Source organism: Phoca vitulina, unplaced genomic scaffold (genome assembly GCF_004348235.1).
Source record: "Phoca vitulina isolate PV1807 unplaced genomic scaffold, GSC_HSeal_1.0 scaffold63, whole genome shotgun sequence".
Lineage (NCBI taxonomy): Eukaryota > Metazoa > Chordata > Mammalia > Carnivora > Phocidae > Phoca > Phoca vitulina.
In genome coordinates, this window is record NW_022589766.1 from 6,849,228 (window position 1) to 6,876,578 (window position 27,351).

General features: G+C 37.2%; 1 protein-coding gene across 2 annotated transcripts in view; it reads left to right on the plus strand.

The window, feature by feature from the left end:
* The first annotated feature begins 500 nt into the window (after positions 1 to 500).
* PPP1CB (protein phosphatase 1 catalytic subunit beta) overlaps positions 501 to 27,351 on the plus strand; it is a 40,772-nt gene continuing 13,921 nt past the window's right edge. Inside the window, exons 1-5 of one of the 2 annotated variants that reach the window (XM_032391487.1) lie at positions 501 to 588; positions 805 to 944; positions 21,054 to 21,185; positions 23,373 to 23,603; positions 25,689 to 25,793. In XM_032391487.1, coding sequence (XP_032247378.1) covers positions 893 to 944; positions 21,054 to 21,185; positions 23,373 to 23,603; positions 25,689 to 25,793 — 520 coding nt within the window. In that variant the 5' untranslated portion in view covers positions 501 to 588; positions 805 to 892. Of the gene's footprint in view, positions 654 to 804; positions 945 to 21,053; positions 21,186 to 23,372; positions 23,604 to 25,688; positions 25,794 to 27,351 lie in introns of both variants that reach the window. The other variant, XM_032391488.1, reaches the window with a different exon arrangement.

The window sequence follows — 27,351 nt, forward strand, 5'->3', positions numbered from 1 at the left end:
CAACTAGCCTTGTGGAACAATAGGGTATAAAACCCTTATTTGCAATGTCAAACTTTTCCAGCATAGTAACCCCTTCTGGCTTCCCAAACACGTAAACTTGGGTTTCCAACATAGGTAATGTAGTCCACGTTTCCCGGTTAACGGAAACATGAAGAATTGCTTGCAAAACTAGGGAAGGAAGCCAAGAAAAGAAAAACGAGGCGGGAAGTGCCCAACAACGCTGCCGGCAGAGAGCCCCGACCCGGGCAGCTGGGTAGCTGGAAGGTCAGCGCTGCCCACGCGCGCTCCGCCTAATGGGAATTTCCCCAGCCCAGCGAACCCCGCCAGCCTCGGGGCGCCTGCGCCGCCGCGGCGATTCGGCGCAGTGGAAGTGGCGAGGGAGGGCGACGCACCTGCGCGAAGGCAGCGACGGCGGCAGCGGCGGGAGAACCGAGCCCAGTGCGATTGCGCGGAAGGCCAGGGCCGTGGCGGGGGGGGTGGGCCGCGGAGGCGAGCGCCGTGCGCCTGCGCGGAGGGCTGCGTGGCGCGGTGGCGGGGAAGGGCGGTGTGCAGTGAGTGGCGCTGCGGGTGGGGCCGTCGGCGGCGCTGGTGAGCTTTGCGGAGTTGGGCGGTGCCGAGGAGGAGGAGGTGGCGGCTGGGTCTGACGCGGCCCGGTTCGTGGGGGCCCCACTTGTTTATTTATTTATTTATCGTGTGTGCCTCCGAGTGTACGCGCGCTCCACTACTTGGTGGGGAGGGGGTGGGGGGAGGGCCCGGGGAAAAGGGGGAGTTGGAACCGGGGTCGAAACGCCGCGTGACTTGTAGGTGAGGGAGCGCCGAGCGGTCGCCGCAGCCTCCGCCGCCGTGAAGCCCTTGTTCCCGCTGCCGGGAAGGAGCGTCTGGTGCCGACAAGATGGCGGACGGGGAGCTGAACGTGGACAGTCTCATCACCCGACTGCTGGAGGGTGAGTGCGGGGCCCGGCCGGCCGCGGGGAGGGGGCGCCCCCTTCAGCCCTTCTTCCCCCTCCGCCGCCGAAACCCGAGGGGACCCCCGTTCCCGCCCCGCGGCGGCCGCGGAGGAGGGAGCGAAGAGGCTGCTTGGCCGGGGGGAGCGGCCTCCGGGAACACGGTCGGTGGGAGGCAATGCGAGAGGGGCCGTCCTCGGCGGGCAGGGTCCCCGCGGACCCTCGGGGACCGTCACGGCGTCGCGCCGGCCGGGGGCTGCGAGGAGCCCAAGGGTGCTGGGTGACCCTTCCCAAGGAGGGTGCGAGGATGCGAGCTTCTGTGCATTGTATGTCCGTGGAACGTGTATTTCTTCTCTGTTCTCTTTGTGCATTGCCCTTGGCTGCCTCCGATTCTTGTTCCGGGAGTGAATTTTATAAAAACCTTCCCGTTGAGACAGTTGTTGGATCTCTTCTGCATTTTTACATGATGCTATGGGACGAACTCTGTTTAAGGAGAGGTTAACATTAGCGGGAGTTAAGAACCTCCAATTTATTGGAAATAAATTTGGGTAAAAAAAGAGTAAAACAGAGGTCTTTGATCGACCTGAAGATGCACTCAAGAAAGAAATATGTAGACGCGTTTGCTGACGGGATTAGCTTTCGGGTTAGAGTTTAACAGGTTTGAGAAGGATTTAATTTCTGCACAAACTTAGAATAAGGTCTGTTGTGAAGCCTCTCTTGTGTTTAAAAGGCATTTACAAGTCTTTGCGGCTTTTGAAGTTTCCGAGTCCTTCTGTTTTTATTGAACAGTTTTAGGTTGGGTTGGGGGATTGAGGGAAAGGGAAGAGAGAGAGAGGCCAGGATAATACTCAAAGTTAATCGTAGTCTTCGGCCAGTGAATCCCTTTACCCTAAAATTTGCGTCACCACTAACTGCTTTGTGAATGTGTAGAAGAGAAAATAAGCCCTTAAGAAAATTTAGTCTTCTCTGTTGGAAACGTCGGAGTGCATATGCACTAACTTATTATTTGCTTTCAGATTACCTGAAGGTAACTGTTTACAACAATGAAGCGCAGTATATACTTATATTTGGGAAATAATCAAAGAAGATTGTATTGGGGGGGTGGCGGGCTAGTTCCTTTTTTCAGCCGATGTGTCGGTATCTCATCAGTTCTGTGTGTCCCCGTTGTGTAACAAACTACAGTTTATTTGCTCCAGATGTGAAAGCCTCCCAGCAGTCTTAAGACTGAATAAGAAGCAAAGTTTTACCAGAAACTCTTACTTACCTTTTCCTTTACTAATATCAAGTTATTCCTGGGAGGCCCCCTGGTGCCTGTAGTCAGTGTTCACTGCTTAAGACTTGGTAGACTTTAACAGATGTGAACATCTTGCTGGGTCTATGAGATATTTACTTTGAAAAAATACTGTATTTTGTAATTGTGCATTGTTTCAAGAGGGAAATAAAACTACTTAAGAATTTTAATGTCTCATTAACTTTTGGGGGAAATCCAGGCTTGGTTTGTAAATTTAACTATTTTAAAAACCTGATGTTTGTATCTCAACTTCTTCCCTTCTATTTTTCATACAATTAACATATATGAATACTTTATAGGCATAAAACAGTAGATTTATGTGTTTTTAAATGTTTGATCTTGAATTTTTTAAGTTAGATGTACTTTTTTTTTAATGACAGAAACTTCACTAGTGGCTTGTTAAGTTTATTGGAAGGAAGGTATGGAGGGAGAAAGATAGGCTGAGTGATTCTATTAGTTTTGTGAATTCAGATTAAATGTTTGGTTCTGGCTTTGGATAATGTTTCTCCTCCCACCCTTTTTTTTTTTTTTTTTTTTTGGTAAGAAACCTAGTTTAGACATTTTCCCCTTTTAGATTAGCAAGCATTTATTGACCTGCTTTATGCTAGTCACCAGGAATCCAAAAAGAAAACAAAAGGAGCTGCCAGTCTAAAGTGATTTCTGGGCTTTTCCAGCCTCCTCTTGGTTCATATATTCAACACACTCCCATCAGTAGAGTTTCATTACTTGCTTCTTAATCCCAGAAGTATATTTAGTTTGACAGCACCTCCTTGGATCTGCAGGCTCCTTTTCTTTTCCCCTTCCAAAATCTAGACCTATTCAAAGACATCCAGAACAGACTTGGATTTTCTAAAAAGTAATTATTTTTAGTCTTCAAATAAAAATTGTTTTGTCTGCCTTGGTTTTCAGTGATGTTACTTGCTCATTAAATTTAACTCAGATTCAAATGATGGTATTTTGTAAAAGCTGCCTAGCAGAATAGCTACAGTTAGATTTTTTTTTAAAGTATTAAATGAACATAAAAGTTAAAATTTGGTCAGAATGTCTCCACATTAGGGGAAAACATCAGCAGGACTTCATCTCATTTTAAAATGTTAATTGTAATTCCAAAACATGCTCTTGACTTTTTTTTTATTATATCAAATTGCCAATCAGCTGTAACACTTTTAGTAACTGTATTTTATGAGTTGCTTTGTGTTTTTTCTTTTTTGAGTGGGCATGTGGTTGATGATAATTTCAAAGTGCCTTTAGAACATTTAAAAAAATTTGTTATTTAATGCAAAACACTATACTGATTTATTGTGTGAATAATGCATATTCCTCCAGTATATTGGGTTAAGTTTTACTTGGAACTAAAAGCCAAAGACGCCTGCCATGCTATCCCCTGTAGTGACCCTGTTACCACATTCTTGTGGCTTATAATAGTGCTCTTGACTGATTGTATAAATTAAATCTAGTTCCTATGGGTGTTCTGGAAAACCCAGTGAAAGCTTTTTACTTTGATCACTAGTTCCAAAAGGAGTTAGGATGGCAGTGGGAGTACAGCATAATCACCTTGCAAACTTTATTCAAATTATAAATGTGTTTATTTTGGGAGGAGGTGAAATGGAATGAAGATTGATGTGTTTGGGAAGAGGATAGGATGAGAAACTGCTTCCCACTAGCTCTGTTCCCAACCAGACTTGATCCAGGTGTTTAAAAACTCAGCTTTACCAGTTGATAATTAACACATGCCTATTATATGTATTGTGTATTTTATTATGTATATTATATGTGTATATATACTGTGTGTGTATTATGTCTGAATTTGTGGAACTGTGATCATTTCCTTTCTTGTGGATCATGTACTCTAAAAATTCAGTTAGGCTGAGACAGACTAAGCAAATAGGAAGCTTTCTTATACGTCCTTTTGAAGGTTAAAAAAGGAATGGATTTGAAAAATGAAATAGATTAATAAAACCACATTAAAGCTCTCTTTAAATAAAAGTTTTATTGAGATATGTGTAATTCACCTATTTGAAGTGTATAATTAAATGGTTTTTAGTATATTCACAGTTGTGCGGCCATCACCACAATCAATTTTAGAACATTTTCACCACCACCACCCTCAAACAATCCTGTTGCCATTAGCCAACACTCCTTTTTTCTTTCAGCCCTCTCCCAGCACTAGGCAACCACTATTGTTTCTGTGTCTCTATGGATTCTGCCTGTTCTAGACATTTCGTATAAATGAAAACATGTAATATGTGGTCTCTTGTGATTGGCTTCTTCTGATGTTTTAAAAATTCATCCATATTGTGTCATGTCTCAGTATTTCATTCCTTTTGTGGATGAATGATATTCCACTGTATGAATATACCACATTTTATTTATTCATCACTTGGTGGATATTAGAGTTGTTTCCCCTTTTTGACTATTGTGAATAATACCGCTATAAACCGATTCATGTACAAGTTTTTGTGTGGGCACTTCTCTGGGTATACAGCTAGGAATGGAATTGTTGGGTCATACAGTAAGTCTATATGTTTACCTTTTGAGGAACTGCCAGACTGTTCAAAGCCTTTTCCCCCCCAATTTAAACTGTTTAATTATGACCAGAAGTCTAAAGTTGAGGCAGTTTAAAGGAAGTGCTAGTCTAGCTGCTCCTGGCAACCTCAGCTTCCACAGGGAAGGTGTTGTGTATAGATCCAAGGCCAGGTCTGTTAGAAAAGAGCAGGTTGAGGAGTAGGGAAGATCATCTGAGGGATGCTTTCTCTCTTCTCTTGCCTCTTCCTGGAGGAGAAGGTAGAGGATATATAAAGGTGGTACATTTTTTAACTGACTCAGAAATTAGGTTTGTTTTCCTGTTAATTCATTCCAGTAAGTGAGAGAAAAGTTTGAAGCAGTCCAGAAGTGTTTCTGTTTTGTTATATGAATGCAGAGCTGGAGCTTTTTTGGTAAATATTTAAATCCAAGATTAGAATTCATTGGGATTTAGAAATCTGTTTACATCTGAATCCAGAGACAGGGTTATATATTAAGATTTAGGATTAATGGGGAAGATTGCAAATTGTATCTAGTAGGCTGTTTTCCCTCTATTATCTTATTTACCATGTTTACTATTTAACGGTGTTCATTCCGGGGGCATGTGTTCTCAGTTTTACCAGAGGTAAAATAATATTGGTATATATGTCGAGATATCTAGAAATAATAACTGAAATCATTAAGTATTTCTGAAACAAAGGTTATCCTGGAAGTCTTGGGATATAGGGATGCAAAGAGAAGAAATGGTCTGTAAATGCAGTAGGTTTAACAGTCGTGTGGTGTGGGTGATGGGAATTCCCAGTTGAATTTTCTAGAATTTAATTTTGAGTGGATACAAATTTATACCCTCACACAGCAGTCACTGCCCTTCTAGCAGCTGTAAATAGCCATTTCAAGGCTTATTTTTCCTGGAAAAATAGAGGATCAGTGAATATAGGAAGTAGAAAGTGATCAGAGTCACATCTCTTTTCTTGTACAACCTCTACCTTTCTCCAGGATTGAATTGGATTACCTTTGAAGTCTTGGTTATTAGTAGGTGGAATGCAATTTTTTTTTACACCTCATTCTCTGAAATACACCATACGACAGAGACTTTCCATCTGTTAGATAAAATTAAAAATGCTTTAGTGGAAATAGTCTTTATTCTTCAATTAGAGGTAGAAGACTAAAAATGCAGAAACTCATTCTGAAGTTAAGCAAGTATAACTAACCAGTAGCCAGTCTTTTCCCAGTAATGGAGGAATTCAGTCCCTGGTCTAGGTGGGTACTTTTGTAATGCAGTAGAAAAATTAGTAAAAGGACAGTGGCAGTTGTCCTTTATTCTGCTTCTATTCACATGTGTAGCAGAGTGATTTATGAGGGTATATATATGTTTCCTGAAAATCCCTGGCCTCAGGGCTCTTTCTGCCTTCCCACATTTACCTGCATCTGTGCAAGGACAAGTAAGAGGTCTTTATGTAATAGTGGCAACATTGCCTTTGGATCCTGGTATGTGCCAACACTGTGTAATTTAGAGGTTTTGACACAGTTTATTTCACTGTAAAGGAATTTCTTTTTTTTTTTTTTCAAGATTTTATTTATTTATTTGACAGAGAGACAGAGAGCACAAGTAGACAAAGCAGCAGGCAGAAGCAGGCTCTCCGCTGAATGCAGAGCCCGATGCGGGGCTCGATCCCAGGACCCTGGGAATCATGACCTGAGCCGAAGGCAGACACTTAACCAACTGAGCCACCCAGGCGCCCCTCACTGTAAAGGAATTTCATCCCCAGAATGTTCATCAGAATATCCCGAAGTTCCCTTCTAGTCAATCAGAGGTTGACCAAAGCATTTTCTTGCTTTGAGTATTTGTCTAACACCACTTTAACTTTTCCCCTAGTTTTACCTCCTATTTTCAAGATTGAGAAAAATCAAAAGTTAATTTTCATAATAAAATAAGTTTAAGGACATCTATTATATAACTTTCTTTAATGCTATATTTCACGGTTATAATGACTTTTATTTCAGTTAGTAAATTGAGAAGGAAACTTAATAGGTATTAGCAGGTTTCAACTATGTTATTTGAATATTTATCAAATAATTGAGCCAAAGTAATCAGAGAAAATGACTAGGCTTCTGAGTGAGGAAGATCTAAATTATATAGTGACAGTAAGGAATGTATTTTATGAATATAAGCCTTAACTGCAGTAGCTAATCCTGAATGATAATCAGATGTTTACTGTTACGTATTTGCTCAAGATACATCAGTATTGATAAAGTGGGAGGCCGTATTTATACTGGTTTAGGGTACAGGTTCTGCATGTATTTTAATTTCAGCCCTGGCCTAGTTTCTTCTGCATATTGGGGATGGTACTAAGTATCTACTTCATAATGTATCTGTAGAGATGCAACAGATAAAACACTTTGAACAATTCTTGATACATAAGAAAAGAAAATGTTAGCTGCTGTTACTGTTTAGTATAAACCTGAACTGAGAAAATAGAGGACTTTTTATGCTGCTGAGCCCTGAACACTCCCCATAGTAATTTTTGAGAAGGCCATTCCTTGTGAGGATCTAACATATATTGGGACCTCTACATTGTGTTAATTGCATACAACCACTTTCCTCATATATGTGTATGTATGTGTAAAACATTTCTTTCCTGCACAAACAATGAATCATGGAACACTATATCTAAAACTAAAAAAAAAAAAACAAAACATTTCTTTCCTATTTCCATCATCCAGAGTTTGTAATCTGGTTTGGCATACTAGTGTTGGTGTTGAGGGACAGAGATATTTCTAGGCAGAACATGGTGAAAGGTAATTTAAGGAGATTTGTTGTATGCCTTCTTTTGGCTAGGGACTAGAGCAGTGGGTTTCAAACTTTTTGAGTCCTGGGACCACTTTATACTACTAAAAAGAATGGGGTGCCTGGGTGGCTCAGTCGGTTAAGCGTCTGCTTTCAGCTCAGGTCATGATCCCAGGGTCCTGGGATCGAGCCCCATATCGGGCTCCCTGCTCCGCAGGAAGCCTGCTTCTCCCTCTCCCCCCTGCTTGTGTTCCCTCTCTCGCTGTGTCTCTCTGTCAGTAAATAAATAAAATCTTAAATAAATAAATAAAATAAGAATGGAGGACAAGAGCTTTTGTTTATGTGAGTTATTAGTACTGTATTAAAAATAAAACAATTTTAAAATATCTATTTTTAATTCATTTGAAGAGAACCCATTACATGTTAGCATAAATAATGCTTTGTAAAACAACAAAAATAGTGATAAGTAAATCTAACGTCTGGTTTTATAGAAGTTAATCATACAGATACGTAACTGGAAAATGAAGGAGTATTTTAATAGTCTTTTTAGATCATTGTGGATATTCTTTAATGTTATATCAGAAATCAACAAGTAATTTCTTAAACTTAGTTGTAATGTGGAAGCTGAAATATCAGTGAGGTTTTTTTTGTTACTTTACATGAAAATCCATTGATCTTGCACTTTAAATGTATCTTACACATTCTCTGTAACATGCACTGGTCATTTGGAAAACATCAGCTAAACCAAGTCATGCCGATGTTCAAATGTTGACACGTCTTACACAATATTAAAAAATCATATTTGTTAATTCTACAACAAGATATCAGAACCTGTCAAATTCATGGTGTTAAATACAAGGTTTCCAGAATTTTAATTTTCACTTGAAAGCTTGGGTTTTATCATTAGCACAAATGCTGTCACTTGTTTTCCTTGAAATGACAGACTCACTTTGTTCATTTTCAAGAGTATCTGTTAAATACCTAAGTGTAAATAGTTTGTCAGTTGTGCTTTACAATAAAAAAGATGTTCTGTGAAAAGTGTGGCTAGATCGGCTTGAAACTGTTTAAAACAGTCACATGAGTGCTTTTCTTGAAGACAGCCATTGCACTTCGGTATGCAGCAGAAATGCTTCATGGATACTTCCCATTTCATTATACAAAATATTAAAAAGACATACTCAGTGGTGGAGATTTAATAAAATTGATTGTTTTTACTACTCAAGGGCATTCTTAAGTGAAACTGGACTTTTTTGTGTTTCTCTGTAAGTGCACGGCAGCGAACGCCGTCAGTGACTACCAGTACAGTTCCGTGCCACTGCTTTGGTTTGTGCTAAGGTGCTAGCAGTTTTGCCCACCATTGCTTTTGTACCGTGCAGATGTCAACATAGTGGAAAGGGGATCACACTTTGGTCCCATAGAGCTAGGGCACGCTTCCTCTGTTCCTGAAACATCTGGCTCTCACCTGTATCTGTTACTTTTCTTCTTTCCTCTTTTCTCATTATTTGTTTACCAGTGTATCTGGAATCCCTTTTTAACTTACAGTTATTCACAGGCCCCATTGAGAATTCATGAAAGCCATAGGCCTTCTCAGAAAAATATGTTCATGTATATACACAGTATTACGGTTTGAGGTATTGCACAGAGCTCCTGAAGGCCACATTAATTATTCCTATCAGCAGACTTAAGATAAATTGAAATTATGACAGCTGCCTAATTCATTCACTTAAAACCCAAATTCCACATTTTAGCCACTTGTAAAAATTTTACCTTTCCTTTTTTTTGTGGCTTAAAGGGAGACTTATGTGCTAAATATGGAGAAATTGCCATTTCATTCTACAGGAAAAAAAATTAGGAAACTTAGGAAGTCTGGATTTAAGTTAACTTTGCTATTTATATGTAAACTTGAATGAATTGGGGGGCACGATAGAGTGTGAATTAAAATATTAAAGGTTCATGAAGATTACTAAGATTTCATGGGGCATACATGATAGATAGTGGGGTTGCTTTTTTCTTGGCATCCTTTCTACTTTAGAGAAGGCAGTTATTAGTAAGAACTTGCTGGAGAAAATAGCAGATGGTTATTGAAACAAAATTTAGTATACACAAAATACGCGTAAAAACCTGTATTTCACATACCATTTGTAACTTAAAAGACAAACCTGCATTGAAAAAGTTTTTACGTGAATATGAAATTTGAAATATAACAAGTGAGTACAATTTGTTTAATGATAGGAGGAGGGGATTTCTTTTGGGAGAAGATAACATTTTGTTTAATTGAGGTTCGATTGCAAGTGTTCATCTGTTAATGCTGATCTGTAATGAGATCTTCTGTATTTCATCTTGGAAGGTATCTTTTAACACAGATCGGTACTGCCAAATACTGGTATCAATCCACAAGCATATGATTTTAGTTAATGATTTTAGTCATCATTTGGAAAGCATTTATAGAATTCTATTACTCCTTTCTTGATATTTGCCTTTTAGCATGTCATCACATTGCACACAAACCAATTCCAGTAGAGGGCTAGGTGGAAGCTCCTCAACTACACAGTTAAATAGATTTTGATATATTTTGCACTAGCACTGAGATCTAAAGAATGTTGTGGAACTGTGGTTTGAGCTTAGAAAATATATCCAATGCAAATCTGTGAGGAAATGAAGATCTTGTTTTAACTTTTGACAGCCCTGGGAATGTATAAAGCAGCTTTGACGTTTGCTTGCGATTCAAGCAACATTAGTTATCAGAATGACTTACCATAGTATACCTTTCGTGTGTTAAGTATTTTTTGCCTTACAATATTAGATTGAATCATTAGGAAACACTATCAGGTTTGCAGCAAAATCTTAATTTATAAAACTCCCCGTAGTAGTGATAGTGATTATTGTCATTTGGAAAAATTTGCCCTGAGCTCAAAAAAATCACAATAAAACTATCACTACTTGGCCATCATACTGCTGTGTGGTAGGGCAATTCAAAATACTCAGCTTTTATTTCTGACAAATATCCATGGAACTGACAATGGTTAAGTTCATAAACACTAATGACATTCACTAGTGATACCACGGGTTCAACAATACATCATAGATTAAAATATCTTTCTGTTGGGGCATGTGGGTGGCTCATTAAATTGGGTGGCTCATTAAATTAAGTCGATTTTGGCTGAGGTAATGATCTCAGGGTCATGAGATCCCAGCCCTGCGCTAGACTAGGAGCCTGCTTTAGATTCTCTCTCCTTTGCCCTCTGCCCCTCCCGACCCCCAAAAAACAAATAAAAAATAAAATGTCTTTCTGCTGAGCAGTTGCTTCATAGACTATAAACACCTTAAAATTTCATAAGCTTTATAAAATTGTCCAACTGGGTTTTTTGTTGTGTTCCATGTGTATTTTTGCCACCATCACTTTTTGTTTTGCTTTTCTCAGCTTCTTGAAAATATTTTTTTAACTTTTTTTTAAGATTTTATTTATTTGTTAGCAAGAGAGAGCACAAGCCGGGGGGAGGGGAGTGGCAGACAGAGGGAGAAGCAGGCTCTCCACTGAGCAAGGAGCCTGATGTAGGACTCGATCCCAGGACCCTGGGATCATGACCTGAGCCGAAGGCAGACACTTAACCGACTGAATTTTTGCCTGTAGTTCCACATAGACAATTCATAGAGGCTAACTCTCCAGTCACTTAATTCAGTATTGGCTCCCAAATAAGCAACAGCTGAGTATTGGTAATGTCTGTGAACTCACCAGGAGCCAAGGAAAACCACTCAAAATCATTTGGTTTTTTTTTTTTTTGACTGATTATTGATGTTGCTTTCATTGTCCTCAACACTTCAAGAACTGTTTTTACAGAAAGGTTGATAATCTTAAACAAGTTTATTGTCTTGGGACATATTTCTTTGGCTTTTCCAATCAAACATGATCTCATTAACTCACCATTAGTAAAATGGCTTTTCTCTCTTGCTAAAACATGAGCCACTTAGAAACTTAACTTTGGTTGCAGTCTCATTTTTATTTTTGTGAAGAAATTCTACTCCATTTAAAATTTTTAAATTTTTCTGACTTGCTTTCTGGTCAAATGGGAATGTTGTGATGAGTGCTTAGTCTGGTAATGTGAAAATATATATATAATATATATATTTTAAGCACAGCTGTAATGTTATAAATACAATGCCTAGCCATCTAATTCAGTAACAAAATAATCCACACTCCACTGTGCTTTAAAAGTGTAACATTTGCATTCTGTTTTTCTGCTTTGACATGATGAGTATGTACTGTAGTAAAAGTAAAATGTTGCAGTACAGCAACAAGCATGACACTCAAGACACTGTTGAGTTATAACTGTATCTCTGCAATTTGTAGTACCATAAGAAGCAGTGTGAAGTGGGGGAGTGCTCCCTGTCTCCCTTGCAACTAATGTACTCTGCCACTGTATGGTGAAAGTGCCCATAGATAATAACGAGGGTGGGAGGAAGAAAAAAAAAATAAGAGTAGTTGTGTTCCAGTAAAACACTATATATGGACACTGAAATGTTATATAATTTTTATGTCTTTTTTTCCCCCATTTAAGAAAAATAACAATTCACAAAACCAGGCATTGGGCCAGATTTGATCCTCAGATCTTCATGTTTTTCCCCTTTCCTGATGTAGACATGATTGTGCAGAAAGATTACCTATCAGGAGGAGGAGGCTTTGATGCTCCCACCAAAATTGTGTGATTCATTCATTCAGGACTGGTAAAATACGGGGTTAGGGCCTATAGTGTCTAGGCCTTTGCAAGGTATTCTTCAAATTTCTTTATATGTAATCATCTGAATCTAATGTGTGGCCAATAATCATATTTTATGTCCTTTTCTATAATTACTTGAGCAACCAACACAGGAAATGTTTGAGGGTTTTGATCTTTGAGAAAAGGGAAGCACCAGTAAGCTCACCAATCACTCTGGCTTTTTTCCTGGAGGTATAGGGGAATAGATCCCAAACAAAAAGTGGCAGTTTCACTGGACCAGAGGAGAGGTGGACATCTGAGGCCATTAAAACAGTTGAAACTTAAATCCAAAAGAGGAGAGAACCACATAGACTCTAAACCCAAAATCTGTAGTCAGGTCCCCCTAAAGTCATTGACTAACTTTTAAGGACACACGTGCAAGAGAAGATTCAAAGAAACCCAGAAGAAAACAGTGCCTGGAAAGCTAAAATTCCGAGCAGAGATTCCAGCATCACCCTAGTGCCAGAGAGGCAAAAGTTGAAGACTGCTAAGTTACAGGGGCTGTATTACACTCTTGAGTTTTCCATTGGTACTCCATCATGGCCACTCCCTAAGATTGAGAGCAAAACTGAAGTAGACCACAGCTCTCAAGAAAATGTAAGTCACTGTCAGTCTGCCTACTACCTACTACTTCCTAAAAGGAAGGATGTCATCTAGAACTTACACAATTTTCATTCATAATCAGATATTTCATTCAGCAAAATGCTACAGGACAATGTAGGCCTAACTGACCAAAAATCAAGAGGAAAAAAGGGAACAAATCCATAGATAATTCAGATATTCAAATTAACACAGAGAGACTGTAACTGATTTAATATGTTCAAGATAAGTGATGGAAAATTTTATCAGAGACCTGAAAACTTTACAACTAAAACCATACATTAACTAAAAATGAGAATTTGAGAGTTGGGCTTACTAGCACATTAGAAACAGAGAAGTAAGCTAGAGGGAAGAAAAAGTTGTTTAGAAATTACGCAGTGCTGAGAAAAATATGGAGGGGAAATAAAGCAGGAGACAGTCGAAAGGCTTAACATACATAATGGGAGTCCCAGAAGGAAAGGAGATAGGGGCTGGAGGTAATGTTGACCAAGGATTTGCCAAAACTGAGAAAGATACCGAAACAGATTAAAGCTCAGTGGATTCCAGGTAGGAAAAATACAAATAAGACCATATTGAGACCCATCATAGACTTAACCGCTAAAAATCAAGAAAAAGAAAATCTTAAAAGCTGCCAGAGGAAATAAGTCATTACCTTCAGGAGAACAGTGATGGTTGATATATCACCTGGAACTAGAGATACCAGAAAACAGAAAAGCCTCTTAGTCTGCTGAAAGAAAAGAAAGAATGCTAACCTAGAATTCTAAATCCAGTGAGCATGTCCTTCAGAAGTGAAGGCAAAATAAAGACACAAAAGCTGAGAAAACTTACTGATTTAGACCGGTACTAGAAAATATTAAAGTTCATGTTGAAAGAAAATGATCCCAGAACAGAACTGCAGAAATAAATGAACAACAATAAGGATAAATATGTGTAAATATAAGTTAATACTATTTAAAATAATAATTATGGCTTGTAGGGTTTCAAATATGGAAGCAATATAGGACAACTGTAGAACAAAAAGCTAGAAAGTGATAACTCAGTCAAAAATAACATTTGTTATCTCTAGAGTAACTGCCAAAAGAAAAAGAATGTGTTACTAAAAAGCTAATAGAGGAGAAAATGGCATAATTAAAGATAATTGATTATTCCAAAGAAATGCAAGAAAAGAGAAATAAAGGAATGAAGAACATGTGATAACAAAGCAAATGACAGGATGGTAGAACTTAACTTTGTCCGTAATTACAGTAAATAAGAAAGGAGTAAACAGTCAAGACAAAGCTCAGAAGACCTAACTCTACTATTTACAAGGGACATACTTTAAATTTAAGGGCACAGGTGAGTAAGTACAAGAATGGGAAAAATACATCATACACATATTAACCAAAAGAAGCCTGATTGCTATATATGTAAGAAATAGTAGGTAAGGCAAGAAGTATCACTAAAGGTAAAGAAGGGTATGGATTAATGTTAAAAGGATGAATTCAACAGGAAGATATAACAAATCTTAAATTTTTTAAGTATTTAATAATATAGATCTAAAACAAAAGGAAAAGTTGAAAAAACCAAAAGGTTAAAATAGACAAAACCACAACCATGTAGATTAATTAATGCACCTTTCTTAGTAACAGAAGAAAAAAATCAGCAAGGATCTAGAAGATTTAAACATCACAGTAAACTTGACCTAACTGACACACACGGGACACTTTACCCAACAACTACAGGATGTATACACTTTTCAAATATGTATGGAACATTTACTAAAATATGCCATATGATGTATCATAAAGCAGATCTCAGTAAATTTGAAAGAAACGAGGTCTCGGATTCTCTGATTTCAGTAATGATAAACTGGAAACCAGTAGCAGATAACTGGAAAATTCTCAAATATTTAGAAATAAGCGGTGTATTTTTATATATCTTATTGGCTTAACGAGGAAATAGCAGTAAAAATTATAAAATATGTTGACCTGAATAATAACGAAATACGTGTCAAGTTTGTGTAATTGCAGCAAAAAGCAATGCTTAGAGGGATATGTATAGCTTTAAATATATATGGGGGGAGTCTGAACATTAAACTTCTATTTCAGGACAATAGAAGAATAAGCAAATTATAACCCCCAAAAAAGTAGAAGGAAAGATATAAGATATAATAAAGATAAGAACAGAAATCAAAAAGCAAATGTATAATTTTTTAAAATAAAGTAGTTGAAAAGATTAATAAAATGAAAAACCCCCTAGAAATACTAATAATGTACAAAATAGAAAACAGATTACCAACATCAAAAAAGATACAGGAGACATGACTAGTAATGGAGACTAAAGAAGTGGAACAGATAAAAGCAATAATATAATCCTGGCTTGAATTCTGTATGAGAGCAGAAGAAAATGCTATAAAGGACGTGATTAAGACAATTATTAGGGGTGCCTGGGTGGCTCAGTGGTTTAAGTGTCTGCTTTCGGCTCGGGTCATGATCCCAGGGTCCTGGGATTGAGCCCCGCATCGGGCTCCCTGCTCAGCGGGAAGCCTGCTTCTCCCTCTCCCACTCCCCCTGCTTGTGTTCCCTCTCTCGCTGTGTCTCCCTCTGTCAAAGAAATAAAATCTTAAAAAAAAAAGACAATTATTAAAATTGTAGTATATTCTTCACATTAAAGATTTATATCAGTGTTAAATTCCCTGAATCTGTTAACTTATACTGTGCTATATATAAGAGAATATTCTTAGGAAATAATATACTGGTAAGTGAGCACGATGTGTACAGTCTATTCTCAAGTGGTTCAGAGAAAAGCTATACATATGTATTTTAAAGGACAATAAGATTTTGTAAATAATGCTAATTTTATAGTTTAGATGAGAAACTTCATTTTGGCAAAACTGATACAAGGAATAGAAAATCTGAATAGTCTTATATATGTTAAAATTAATTTGTACTTGAAATACTTCTCAAAAAGAAAATTCCATGCCCATTTGGTTTCACTGCTGACCTAAACATTTAAAGAAATTAGGCCAATTTTATACAGTCTCTCACAGAAAACAGAAAAAGACAGAACACTACCCAACTTTTTTTTTTTGAAGTCAGCACAACCCTAATATGCAAATCTGACAGATAGCAAGGAAAGGAAATTACCAGCCAATATCTCTCATAAATATAGCCACAGAAATCATGAGCAAATTATTAGCAAATTGAATCTTACAATAAGAAAGATAATGTCCTAATTTGGTGGGGTTTATTCTTGGAATCCAAGGGAAGCTGAATACTCAATATAAATCATATTAACAGAATAAGATGGGATTATATGATTATCTCAATAGATGAGATATATATATATTTGATAAATTTTAGCACTCTTCATGATAAAAAATTCTTAGCAAACTAGGTGAGTATGTACAAAACTATAGCTATCATAATGCTGAAATATTGAATGCTTTTTTCTCTGAGTTCAGGAACAAAACAAGGAAGACCATTAGCACAGTTTTTTCAACATTGTCATGGAGGTCCTAACCAATTCAGTGAAAAATAAAAGATACAAGAATTGGAAAAGAAGTAAAACTCTCTTCACAGATGATATGATTGTATACTTGGAAAATCCAAAGGGATCTTCAGACTGTTAGAATAGGAAACAAAGTCAGTATTCAAAAATCAATGATATTTTTGTATACTAACATCAAACAATTGGAAAATGAAATAAGAAAACAGGTTTACAAAGCAGTGCCCCCTCAATTTAATGAAAATGTGCCGCATAAACTCTACAAAGCATTACTGAGAGAAACAAATGACAACCTAAATAAAAGGAGAGAGGTCATGTTTATAGATTGGAAAACTCAAAATTGTTAAGGTAATTCTTCCTGGACTATACTCATTCCCAATTAAAACTCTCACAAGTTGGGGTGTGGGAAAATAGAAAAGCCAATTTTAAAACATACTTGAAAATGTAAAAGGACCTAGATTAGCAAAGGCAATCTTAACAAAGTTGGAATGCTTGTATTACCAGATACCAAGACTTTATAAAAAGCTACAGCAATTAAGACAGTGTAGCACTGATGTAAAAATAAACAGGTTAATGGGACTATATGGAATTTCCAGAAATAGACCCATTTGTGTATGGTCACCTAATTTTTCTACAACACTACCCCTGGAATTCTGTGGAGAAAAGGTGGCCTTTACAATAAAAGGTGCTAAATCAGTTGGATATATGTGTGGGTAAAAATGAAACTTGACCTTTACCTCAAACCAGACACAAAATTAAGATGGATTATCAAATAATATGGGTGAAAACAGTAAAGAATCTAGAAGGAAACGTAAGGAAATACCTTTAGAGGAGGCAAAAATTTCTCTAACAAGATGTAAAACACCGTGAAGATTCATTTGGGATATATATAAAGAATTTCTACAGATCAGTTTTTTACAAGACAGTCCAAATGAACTTCACAAAAAAGGATTTCCAAGTGGCCTATTAAGCATATGAAAAGGTATTCAACATTAGTTATCAGGGTAAAGCAAATTAAAATCTCATTGAATACTACCATTCACCCAATGAAACGGCTAAAATTTAAGACTAATAATACCCAGTGTTGGTAAAGATGTAAAGCAACATTGTTGGTGGGTTATAAATTGGTATAACCACTTCGGGAAACTGGCTATATCAGCTTCTTAAGCTGAGCCTTCCCTATGACCCAGCAATTCTCCTGTTTTATATATACCCAAGAGAAATGTATGCAAATATTCATGAGCATTTATAATAGCGCCAAAGTGGAAGTGACCCAATAGAATGGGTAGATGCAGTATGGTGTTTGATACAATGCAATACTTCAGGTGGCTGCTGAACACAATAAATGGATAGATGTCAATGAGCAAAAGAGTATATACTGTATATTTCTATTTATCCAGAATTCAAAAATGGATCAGATTAATCATACTGAGAAGGTAAGAATACTAACCTTGGGCATTATTATTGTATGGTCAAGGGTATAAGGGAACCTTCAGGGCTGCTGAAAGTATTCTGTATCTTGCCTGTGGGTGGTGATTACTTTTTCTTTTTAAAATATATTTTTTAAAGATTTTATTTGTCATGGAGTGCACAAGCAGGGGGAGAAACAGGGTCCCCGCTGAGCGAGGAGCCTCATGTGGGACTCAATCCCAGGACCCTGGGATCATGACCTGAGCCGAAGGCAGACACTTACCCAGCTGAGCCACCCAGGCGTCCCTGCCCTGGATTTATTGAGTAAATGCCCATAATGTTAGTGTACTGTACTGTATATGTGTGATACCTCGCAGTATTTTCTAAACAGTATGCTATAATGGTGTTTTTACCTGGTTTACAATTATTACCTGCTGAAATTTTTTTCTTGGAAACCTTTGACTAAAAAAATTATTGTGGCAGTAGAGGAGACAGAGTTTTGAGTTACTCTAAATTTTTCTCTGCTGCTTTTTACTCCCTCTAGTCTTATAAAACCTGGGCTCCCTGATCTTGTGCAAGGTTTTTAACTCTGTTGTATGGTGTAAATAATGACTACCCTTTCTAATTCTTGGGATATCAAAGAGATTAAATGAGATGATTGATGTGAAATTGCTTTGCACCTAATGAATTATGCAGATTTATAGTATCTTCATAATCCAACTGGATACTTGTATCTAAACTCATATACCCAAATTCTGGAATCTCATGGATATTGTAATGATCTAGTTCCCCTTTGTAACAGCTTGCCTTGATTTATTCCTTTTTTTCAGATGACTGGGGGAAATTTGAAATGCTCTTGGCAATTTGGGTGTACTTACTGGTGGGACTACATAAGGGAACAGGACTTTTGAATTGACAGCTGGGATTGCCCTTAGCTGGGTACCATCTTTTCCCAAATATTTAGCTAATTTATTCCTAAAATTCGGTCATTTGTCAAATGCTTAACCTTTAGAAAAACCCTTAGCTCCCCTAATTTCATCAACTCTTAGAAGTGATTTGATTATGAAATGCATTACTATTTTATATGCCACTGAGAGGCAAAAAGTGACTGCCAATTAAAATTGTAAGAAATTATTGATTGTAAAGCATCTCCTAACTCATAGATCTTAATTAGGGAAAAACATGCATCTTAAAATCAATGAAATTTCATGGGGCGTGTTTTTGTTTGGGTAAATTTTTAGTTTCTGTGGATTAGCATGACTTATAAGTTGAATTGTTTTTAGCTCTGTAAGAATGTTAGTCAAAGTACACCTTAGTGTAAATTACTTGGGAGGTCAAAATTAAACAAACACATAATTTACGGAGAAAATAAAACAAATAATGAGATAAAATATTCCCCACCGTAATTTAGACACTTTAAATTGACACATCAAAGTGACCCACACTAGTTTTAATAATGATTGTCATCAAGTTACAGCTAAATGTTGGTAACCTAAACAGTGTTTTATTACTACAGAATCATAACAGAAATTGTGGAAATTTTTCTAGGAGCCAGAAGTATTTTGTTTGTCTTGTCCATTGCTCTTACCTTTAAATAATTATTTTTAGGTGAATATTTGTCATCTGAGATCAACAAGAGATCTTTAATCCTTTGAGAAAAATACTATTTAGTATACCAAAAAGTAGATAGGTACTTGATGCACTGATGGTAAGACTGTATTTTGTAACCATCATTTCCCATGCTTTTAAAACTTAATGCCAAGGTTAAAAATTTTACAGAAAATTGAATCTAAGCTAGTATTGTAGATACTTAATGGAAAGTACAAAGTAAGGTGCCCATTTTGGTCTTAGAAAAATCCAAATATCCATGGGAAGTAGGTAATTGATATTTGAGAGCTAGTACTCATACAGAAGCTATGCTAAAGTTCTTATAATAAAAACAGTTCTGCTGATCATGTTTTGAATTTCAGGGATGATCTTATTAACTGTCCTGTTTGCTAAAGAACATTTCAGCAATGTCTTTGTTTCTTCTGTTACTTAGATATTACTGTATTAATGGAATAGATACATGGATGGCTTTTGCATGTGGGGGCCTTTTTTTAAAAAAAAAAAAAAAACCTCTTGACCTGACAAAAGAATCATAGCAATTTTTAACAAGAAATGTGTGGACTTAATTGGAAGTGGGAAGTGGTAGGGATATATAGAGATACAGTCTCTGCTTCCTTTTTTTAAATGCCTTTTTCAGTTAAGATTAAATGGGAGCTAGCAGTCTATTTAGAGAGAGCCAATGGAGAAGATAATGATGAGAGGAAATGATTACAAGTTCAGTTCAATAGGGCAAATAAGGAACTTCTCATGTACCATTCCTCCCCACTCCATTCCGGAAGTTACTTATTAGTTCATGGATTTTATTGCTCATTCATTTTGACAAATGGCTTTCCTCCATCTAAATAGCTTTTAGAGTTTTTTATATAATGCCCTACTGTGAACATAATAATGCATTAAAATTTAATAACTATCTGGTACCTTTTAAATTTTAACTTTAAATTGTTTTGATCAGCAAATGGAGGTGGGGGTGGTTAATTCTTAGGACTGCTCCTGATATTCCAAGGAAGTGTGTGAAACTAAATCTTATCTGCCGACAGCTACTTTTTGTTTAATTTCCCTTTCTTCATAACCACTGGTTCTTTTTTTTTAAGATTTTATTTATTTATTTGACAGAGAGAGAGACAGCGAGAGAGGGAACACAAGCAGGGGGAGTGGGAGAGGGAGAAGCAGGCTTCCTGCTGAGCAGAGAGCCCGATGCATGGCTCGATCCCAGGACCCTGGGATCATGACCTGAGCGGAAGGCAGATGCTTAATGACTGAGCCACCCAGGCACCCCAACCACTGGTTCTTAATGATGGTATTTTGGCCTTTTCCTAAGTGTAAGACTTTGCTGAGAGAGTGGGCTGTCCTCAGAGGTGCTGTCCCTGCAACTGTTTGGGTCTCTTGGGCTATGAGGTTGGCCCCTGGAGAGCAAAGAGGACTGCGTTTCTGTGGCAGCAACCTTGAGGAGCATTATTAGGAACGAGCAACAATAGAGATGGGAGCCAGAGATCACTGGAATGATCTTACTGTTAGCCATAGGACACAACAGGGTGTCTGGTAGTTTGCTTCCTCTGTGACTCTCCTGATCTTCAAAATATGGGCATGACTTTTTTTAAAATTTATAGATAAATTTTTTTAAACTGACCATTTTACTTATTGTTTAACAGTACGAGGATGTCGTCCAGGAAAGATTGTGCAGATGACTGAAGCAGAAGTTCGGGGCTTATGTATCAAGTCTCGGGAGATCTTTCTCAGCCAGCCTATTCTTTTGGAGTTGGAAGCGCCGCTGAAAATTTGTGGTATGTAAATAGGTAGAGTTGGAAAGTCTATTTTGAATACCAGTTTTTCTCCCCTATTTACACTGAAGGTGATCTAGAGAGAACATTTAAAATTTGTGTTTAAGAGAGATTGATAGGTTTGATTACATAAAATATAAAAATTGAAACTTTCATAAAATGATGTTAGAGACAAGAAAATGATTGTTACATATACATCACATAAAAAGATTGCTATGAAAGATTGTTTCTTAGAAACAAATAAGAAAGACAATACAAGAGAAAGATTTTTTTTTTAAAGGTAGATTTTAGAAGAAATTCACAAGGCCAATAAACGTGAGATCCTCAGCCTCACTAGTAATCAGTGAAATGCAGTTTAAAAACAAATCCCAAAGTGTAGTCACATTGGGAAAAAAAAATGTCAAAAACTGATAATCCAGTGTTGTCAAGGATGTGGAAAAATAGGCATTCTGATACACCAGTTACAAAAAAACAAGAATAGATTTTGGGGGTCATTATGGCAGTATCCATGGTGTTCTACTTTTGTTGTGATTTTACTTTGAAGATTATATAACATTACAGTTTATATTTGTTTTTTTAAGTCTTATAGTGGCTTCTGGCCAAAAACAAAAACTTATAACCATAGGTTGAGTGATCACATTGTTATAGCCAGAAAAATTGTTGTACAGAAAGTGTTTTTCTATAGTTCACATAGCAGTGGGAAGTGGGGTAAGTATTGTATCATACTGGCTTTTGGTTTGATAACTTGTAGTGGCTATTAGTGTTTATGACATAGCTTTTATGGACTTAATTGTCATCTTTTTTTTTTTTTTTTAAAGATTTTATTTATTTATTTTTTGTCAGAGAGAAAGCACAAGCAGGGGTAGCGGCAGGCAGAGCAGGTAGAGGGAGAAGCAGGCTCCCCGCCAAGCAAGGAGCCCGATGCGGGACTTGATCCCAGGACCCCGGGATCATGACCTGAGCCGAAGGCAGACACTTAACCAACTGAGCCACTCAGGCGTCCCATGGACTTAATTGTCATCTTTACTCAATCAAGAATTATTTCTATATGTAAAAATTTTCATTGTCCTGCATGTTTCTTAGTGATCCACATTCATACCTTGTAAACTGCAGCTTGGTGTGCTCTTTAAATACTTTTTTTCTCTTTCTTCTTGTGTTTAAGTCATGTGCTTGGTGCTCCTTGGTACAGTACCTAGCTAATAAAAGATACTAGCTAAGGAAATGTTTGTTGAATACATTAATTAGCTTAGTGTATCACCTTTAAGTAAGAGGTAGCATGAAATTTTGTGGATGGGAGCCTGGCTGGCTCAGTCAGTAGAGCACGCGACTCTTGATCTAGGGTTGTGAGTTCAAGTCCCATGTTGGGTGTAGAGGTTACTTAAAAATAAAATCTTTTTAAAAAAAAAGAAATTTTGTGGAAATAATCTCTTCTGTGATCTAAATGAAGCAAATGTAGTTATTTATAACATCTTAAAATGATTCCAATTCTCTCTAAGGTACTCTTTAAAATGCTTTGATATAGAAATAATTTGAGGGTAATAGAAGTTAGTTATGCTAAATATTTCTAAATTCTGGCTATTTGTCTCACTTTTTGGTATAACAGAGTAACCTTTGTTAAACTACCAGCTAATAAGGGTAACTGTATTAGTTATCTGTTGTATAACAGATTACTCCGTAACTTTATGCCTTAAAATAGCATGAATTTATCACCTCACAGTTTCTGTGCGTCAGGAATTCAGGCACAGCTTACTGTGTCCTCTGGTTCTGGGTCTCACGAGGCTGTGATCTAGGTGTCATCTGGAACTGCAGTCATCTCAAGGCTCAACGGTGAAAGGGTTCCATTTGTTATGGACCGATGAACCAAGGGCTTGGTTCCTAATGAGCTGTTGGCCAGAGGCCTCCTTCAGTTCTTTGCCACGTGTGCTTCTCCATGAGGCAGCTGGCTTCAGCGTCAAGAATGAGAGAAGGCAAGAGAGTACAAGCAGAATGGAAGTCATGATCTTTTGTAACCTAATCTCAGAAGTGACAGCCCATCCCTCTTTGGCTGTATCCTGTTTGTTAGAAGCAAGTTAGCATCTCCAGCCCACATTCAAAGGGAGAGGATTGCACAGGGGTGTAAACATTGGGAATCATTTGAAGCTGCTTCCCACAGTAACCAGGTGTTCTAAAATTGGCTTTTTCTATTTTCAGGAGATATTCATGGACAGTATACAGATTTACTGCGATTATTTGAATATGGAGGTTTCCCCCCAGAAGCCAACTATCTTTTCTTAGGAGATTATGTGGACAGAGGAAAGCAGTCTTTGGAAACCATTTGTTTGCTATTGGCTTATAAAATCAAATATCCAGAGAACTTCTTTCTGTTAAGAGGAAACCATGAGTGTGCTAGCATCAATCGCATTTATGGGTTCTATGATGAATGTAAGTAAAAATAAAATTTTATTTTTTATTAATGGGAAAATTCCCTAATATTCCCTAAGATAATTTTCCGGTTCAAGAGTTCCTTTGATTCAGTTTTTTAAAAAATACAATTTATCAAGTATTGGACCAAGAAGAGTCTTTCGTGGAAGAGGGCCTTGAAACTGGGAAACATGTTACTAATTAAACTGGTTCTGTGGGATCTCCTTGGTCATGTTATTTCAGGTTGACTGCAGCTTATTACTCAACTGAAAGGCCCTCTTGTAATTAGTTTACAGAGTAAAATATCCACATGAAACAGGTCACTATAGATAATAGCCTCTAGTTTTCTAGTGTCTATTTAAAGATTTTAGTTCTCAGCGTTCTTAATGATATGATGGAAATTCTCATTGGCCCTATGTCATAAGAAATATTGAAAAGTTGTATGAAATTATTTAAAAGTTGAAGTTTAGTATTAGAATTTTAAAATATTTTATTTATTTATTTAATTGACAGGGAGAGAGAGAGAGAGAGACAGCGTGAGAGGGAACACAAGCAGGGGGAGTGGGAGAGGAAGAAGCAGGCTTCCGGCTGAGCAGGGAGCCCGATGCATGGCTCGATCCCAGGACCCTGGGATCATGACCTGAGCTGAAAGCAGTCGCTTAACCAAGTGAACCACCCAGGCGCCCCTAGAATTTTAATCTATGCCTATAAACCTACAGAGATAAGGATACTAACAACTCTGGTGTATCTTACTGTACTCTTTTTCATCAATAAGAAATCCCTGATTTGTGTTTTGTAGTAGTGTTTTCCAAGTATTATTACTAAATTACTACATTCGAATTTGCTCTTGTTAGACCATGGGTAAGAATATATGTTTGGCTAATTATAATTTAGAACCAATTACAGTGATTTTCAAATTGAATTTATTGTTTTTTGGTGCTGAATTCTCCATTAGAATCTGTTTTTGCTTTTTTCCATCCTTAAATATAGTAGAGTCCTATTCAAATCCCTACCTCCTTGGTTTATATATAATCATTTATTTGACTAATGTTTGAGGAAGTTATATATCAGGCACTATTTTAAACACTAGGAATGTAGCAGTGCAGAAGACAGATAATCTCTGTTCTCATGGAGCTGTGTTCTAATAGGAATGATGCCACATTTGATTTTACATTGCATATTTATTTCTAAGGTGTAGTGTGTGGTTTCACCTGTTTAAATCAGACCAGCAGACAGGAAGTGGATTATAGTACATCTAACTATAACCACTTTTCTAAAGCTGTATCAGGAATAGAAGTGCATTCTTAAGGATAAAATATGGGCTTGAATATCGTCAAGGATAGAAATGACATCAAATGAAATAATGTATGTGAGAACAGCTTTTAAACACTGCTTTGAGTTATACTTTTTCATTGAGAGGCAAGTTACGGCATAAAAACATAGGAAATTAGTGCTTGTGTGTTTCCTCCCTCCCCTGGGTTAGTTGTTGCAACTTATTGCCCAGTTCAGGAAAATCAGGTAACTCTAAAAAGGTGAACATACACTTGAGATTGTCTTTGTTGCAGCTCTTTATTCTAGACTAAGGAAAATTATAGCCTTTGTCTCTATACTTGCTGTAGTGCCAAGTTGTAATTCACTCAGAAGTGGATACCAGTCAGGCACTTGGAAATTGTCCTTTCTTGGCAGTAAATTTATGCTGTGTTACTGAGTGCCTTAGAGTCAAAATGGACAGTCTCTAGAGGCACCCCTTTCACTTCAGCTTATTTGGCTAGTATTTAACTAATGTGCATGTTAAATGGAAAAGATAAACTAATAGTCTATTAGACTATTTCAAAATTACTTTATTATAGTGATCTTAAAAGACAAAAGTGTTTGATATAGTTGTTCCATAAAATACATAGCACAGTCTTTGAGGGTTTTTTTTTTAACTTTTACGGGAAGGTGCTGAATGTTACGTTTTTAAAAGTGTACAAGAAATACTTATTACAGAGAAAAGAAAGTGCTGTATAAAGAATAAAATTGAAATTATTCATAATCCTGTAGCTATGAGATAACAAATGAAAATAGGTTTAATTTATTTATTCTATTTGCTTATTCTTTTCATAGGCAAACGAAGGTTTAATATTAAATTGTGGAAGACCTTCACCGATTGTTTTAATTGTCTGCCTATAGCTGCCATTGTGGATGAGAAGATTTTTTGTTGTCATGGAGGTAAACTAATAGATTTGCTTTATGGATTTTTCTTACTGTCCTTTATTTGTTTAGAAAAGACCTATAGTAACTAAGATGCATGCTATGGGAAAACAAAGCAGTGCTTGTGTGAAAAATCATTAGAGCTGTTCTAAACATGGCTAAAATCTCTTTTAGTAACCAGAAATTTATGATTATTTATACATAATGAAAATGAAAATTTAGTTTAGTACTTGTCTTTAAATTTCACATGCAAGGAGGATAACTATAGTTTTGTTTGAAAAAACATCTTCCCTTTGCCTTAGTTTTGACAGAAAGATACCTCTACTATCAGTAAAAATGAGAGGATCATGATTATTTTCCTGCCTATATTAAACACCTTTCATCAGAATCCAAATGTAATTGGGTTTACTATTCCCATATGCCAAGAGTTCTGGGCTTTATGTAATATGTCCACTTTCATCCTTAAGATAATTTTTTGATAGAATAAGTTATTTCTTCTTAAGATTTTATTTATTTGAGATAGAGCGAGTGAGAGAGCAAGAGAGAGCACGGGCGGGGGGGAGGAGCAGAGGGAGAGGGAGAAGCAGGCTCAGGGAGCAGGGAGCCCAATGCAGGCTCGATCCCAGGACTCTGGAATCATGACCTGAGCCGAAGGCAGACGCTTAACCAACTGAGCCACCCAGGTGCCCCAGAATAAGTTTTTCTGTATGCCTTGTTAAATAAGCATATATGAAAGTTCATTTGAAAAACTAACATAAGTGTCTAGCACTTGGCTAGGTGCCGTGAAAAGATATAGATTGTGTATGATCTGGCTGTCTTGGGAAATTAAAAACCTATTGATAAAATGTATATTTCCAAAAAAGTAAGCAAAAGTATATTTCAGGGGCGCCTGGGTGGCTCGGTTGGTTGAGCGTCTGACTCGGTTTCGGCTTGGGTTGTGATCTCGGGGTCATTGGATCTAGCCCTGTGTGGGGCTCCGTGCTCAGCAGGGAATCTGCTTCTCTCCCTCTCCCACCCACCCCCCACCCACCCCCCCCATGCACTCTCTCTCTCTGAAATAAGTAAAATAAATCTTTGAAAGAAAAAGATAAAATGTATTTCAAAACACATACTGTGTAATGAAAGGAATTTAATTATGTCAAAGTACTTGGAGAGATAGTAATTTTTGTGAAGTCTGGAAAGGGAGAGAATTGTTGGGCAAATGTTTATGGAAATGTGGGTTTTAGAGGATTTTGGAGAGGCAAAGAGAATTTGAGAGAGTCTTTTTTATGTTGTCTAGTTCAAGGAATGTGTGAGGACTGGCCTAACTAGAATGTCAAGTACATGTTGGGGAATGATACATATCAGATTATAGAGATTTGAATACTGAGCAAAGGAGTTTGTTGAATGGTTTAATTACCATATTGGGTTTTTGTACATGGAAATAATTTAATGAAAATACTGTAAGAAAATTATTTTTTTATCAATATGCAGGAAGAATTAAGTGGGGAAATGCTGAAAAGGTAGATGTACTTGTCTAGGCCTGAGGTAAAAAATGATTTATTCTCTGATAGAACATAAATCACTATATTAGTTG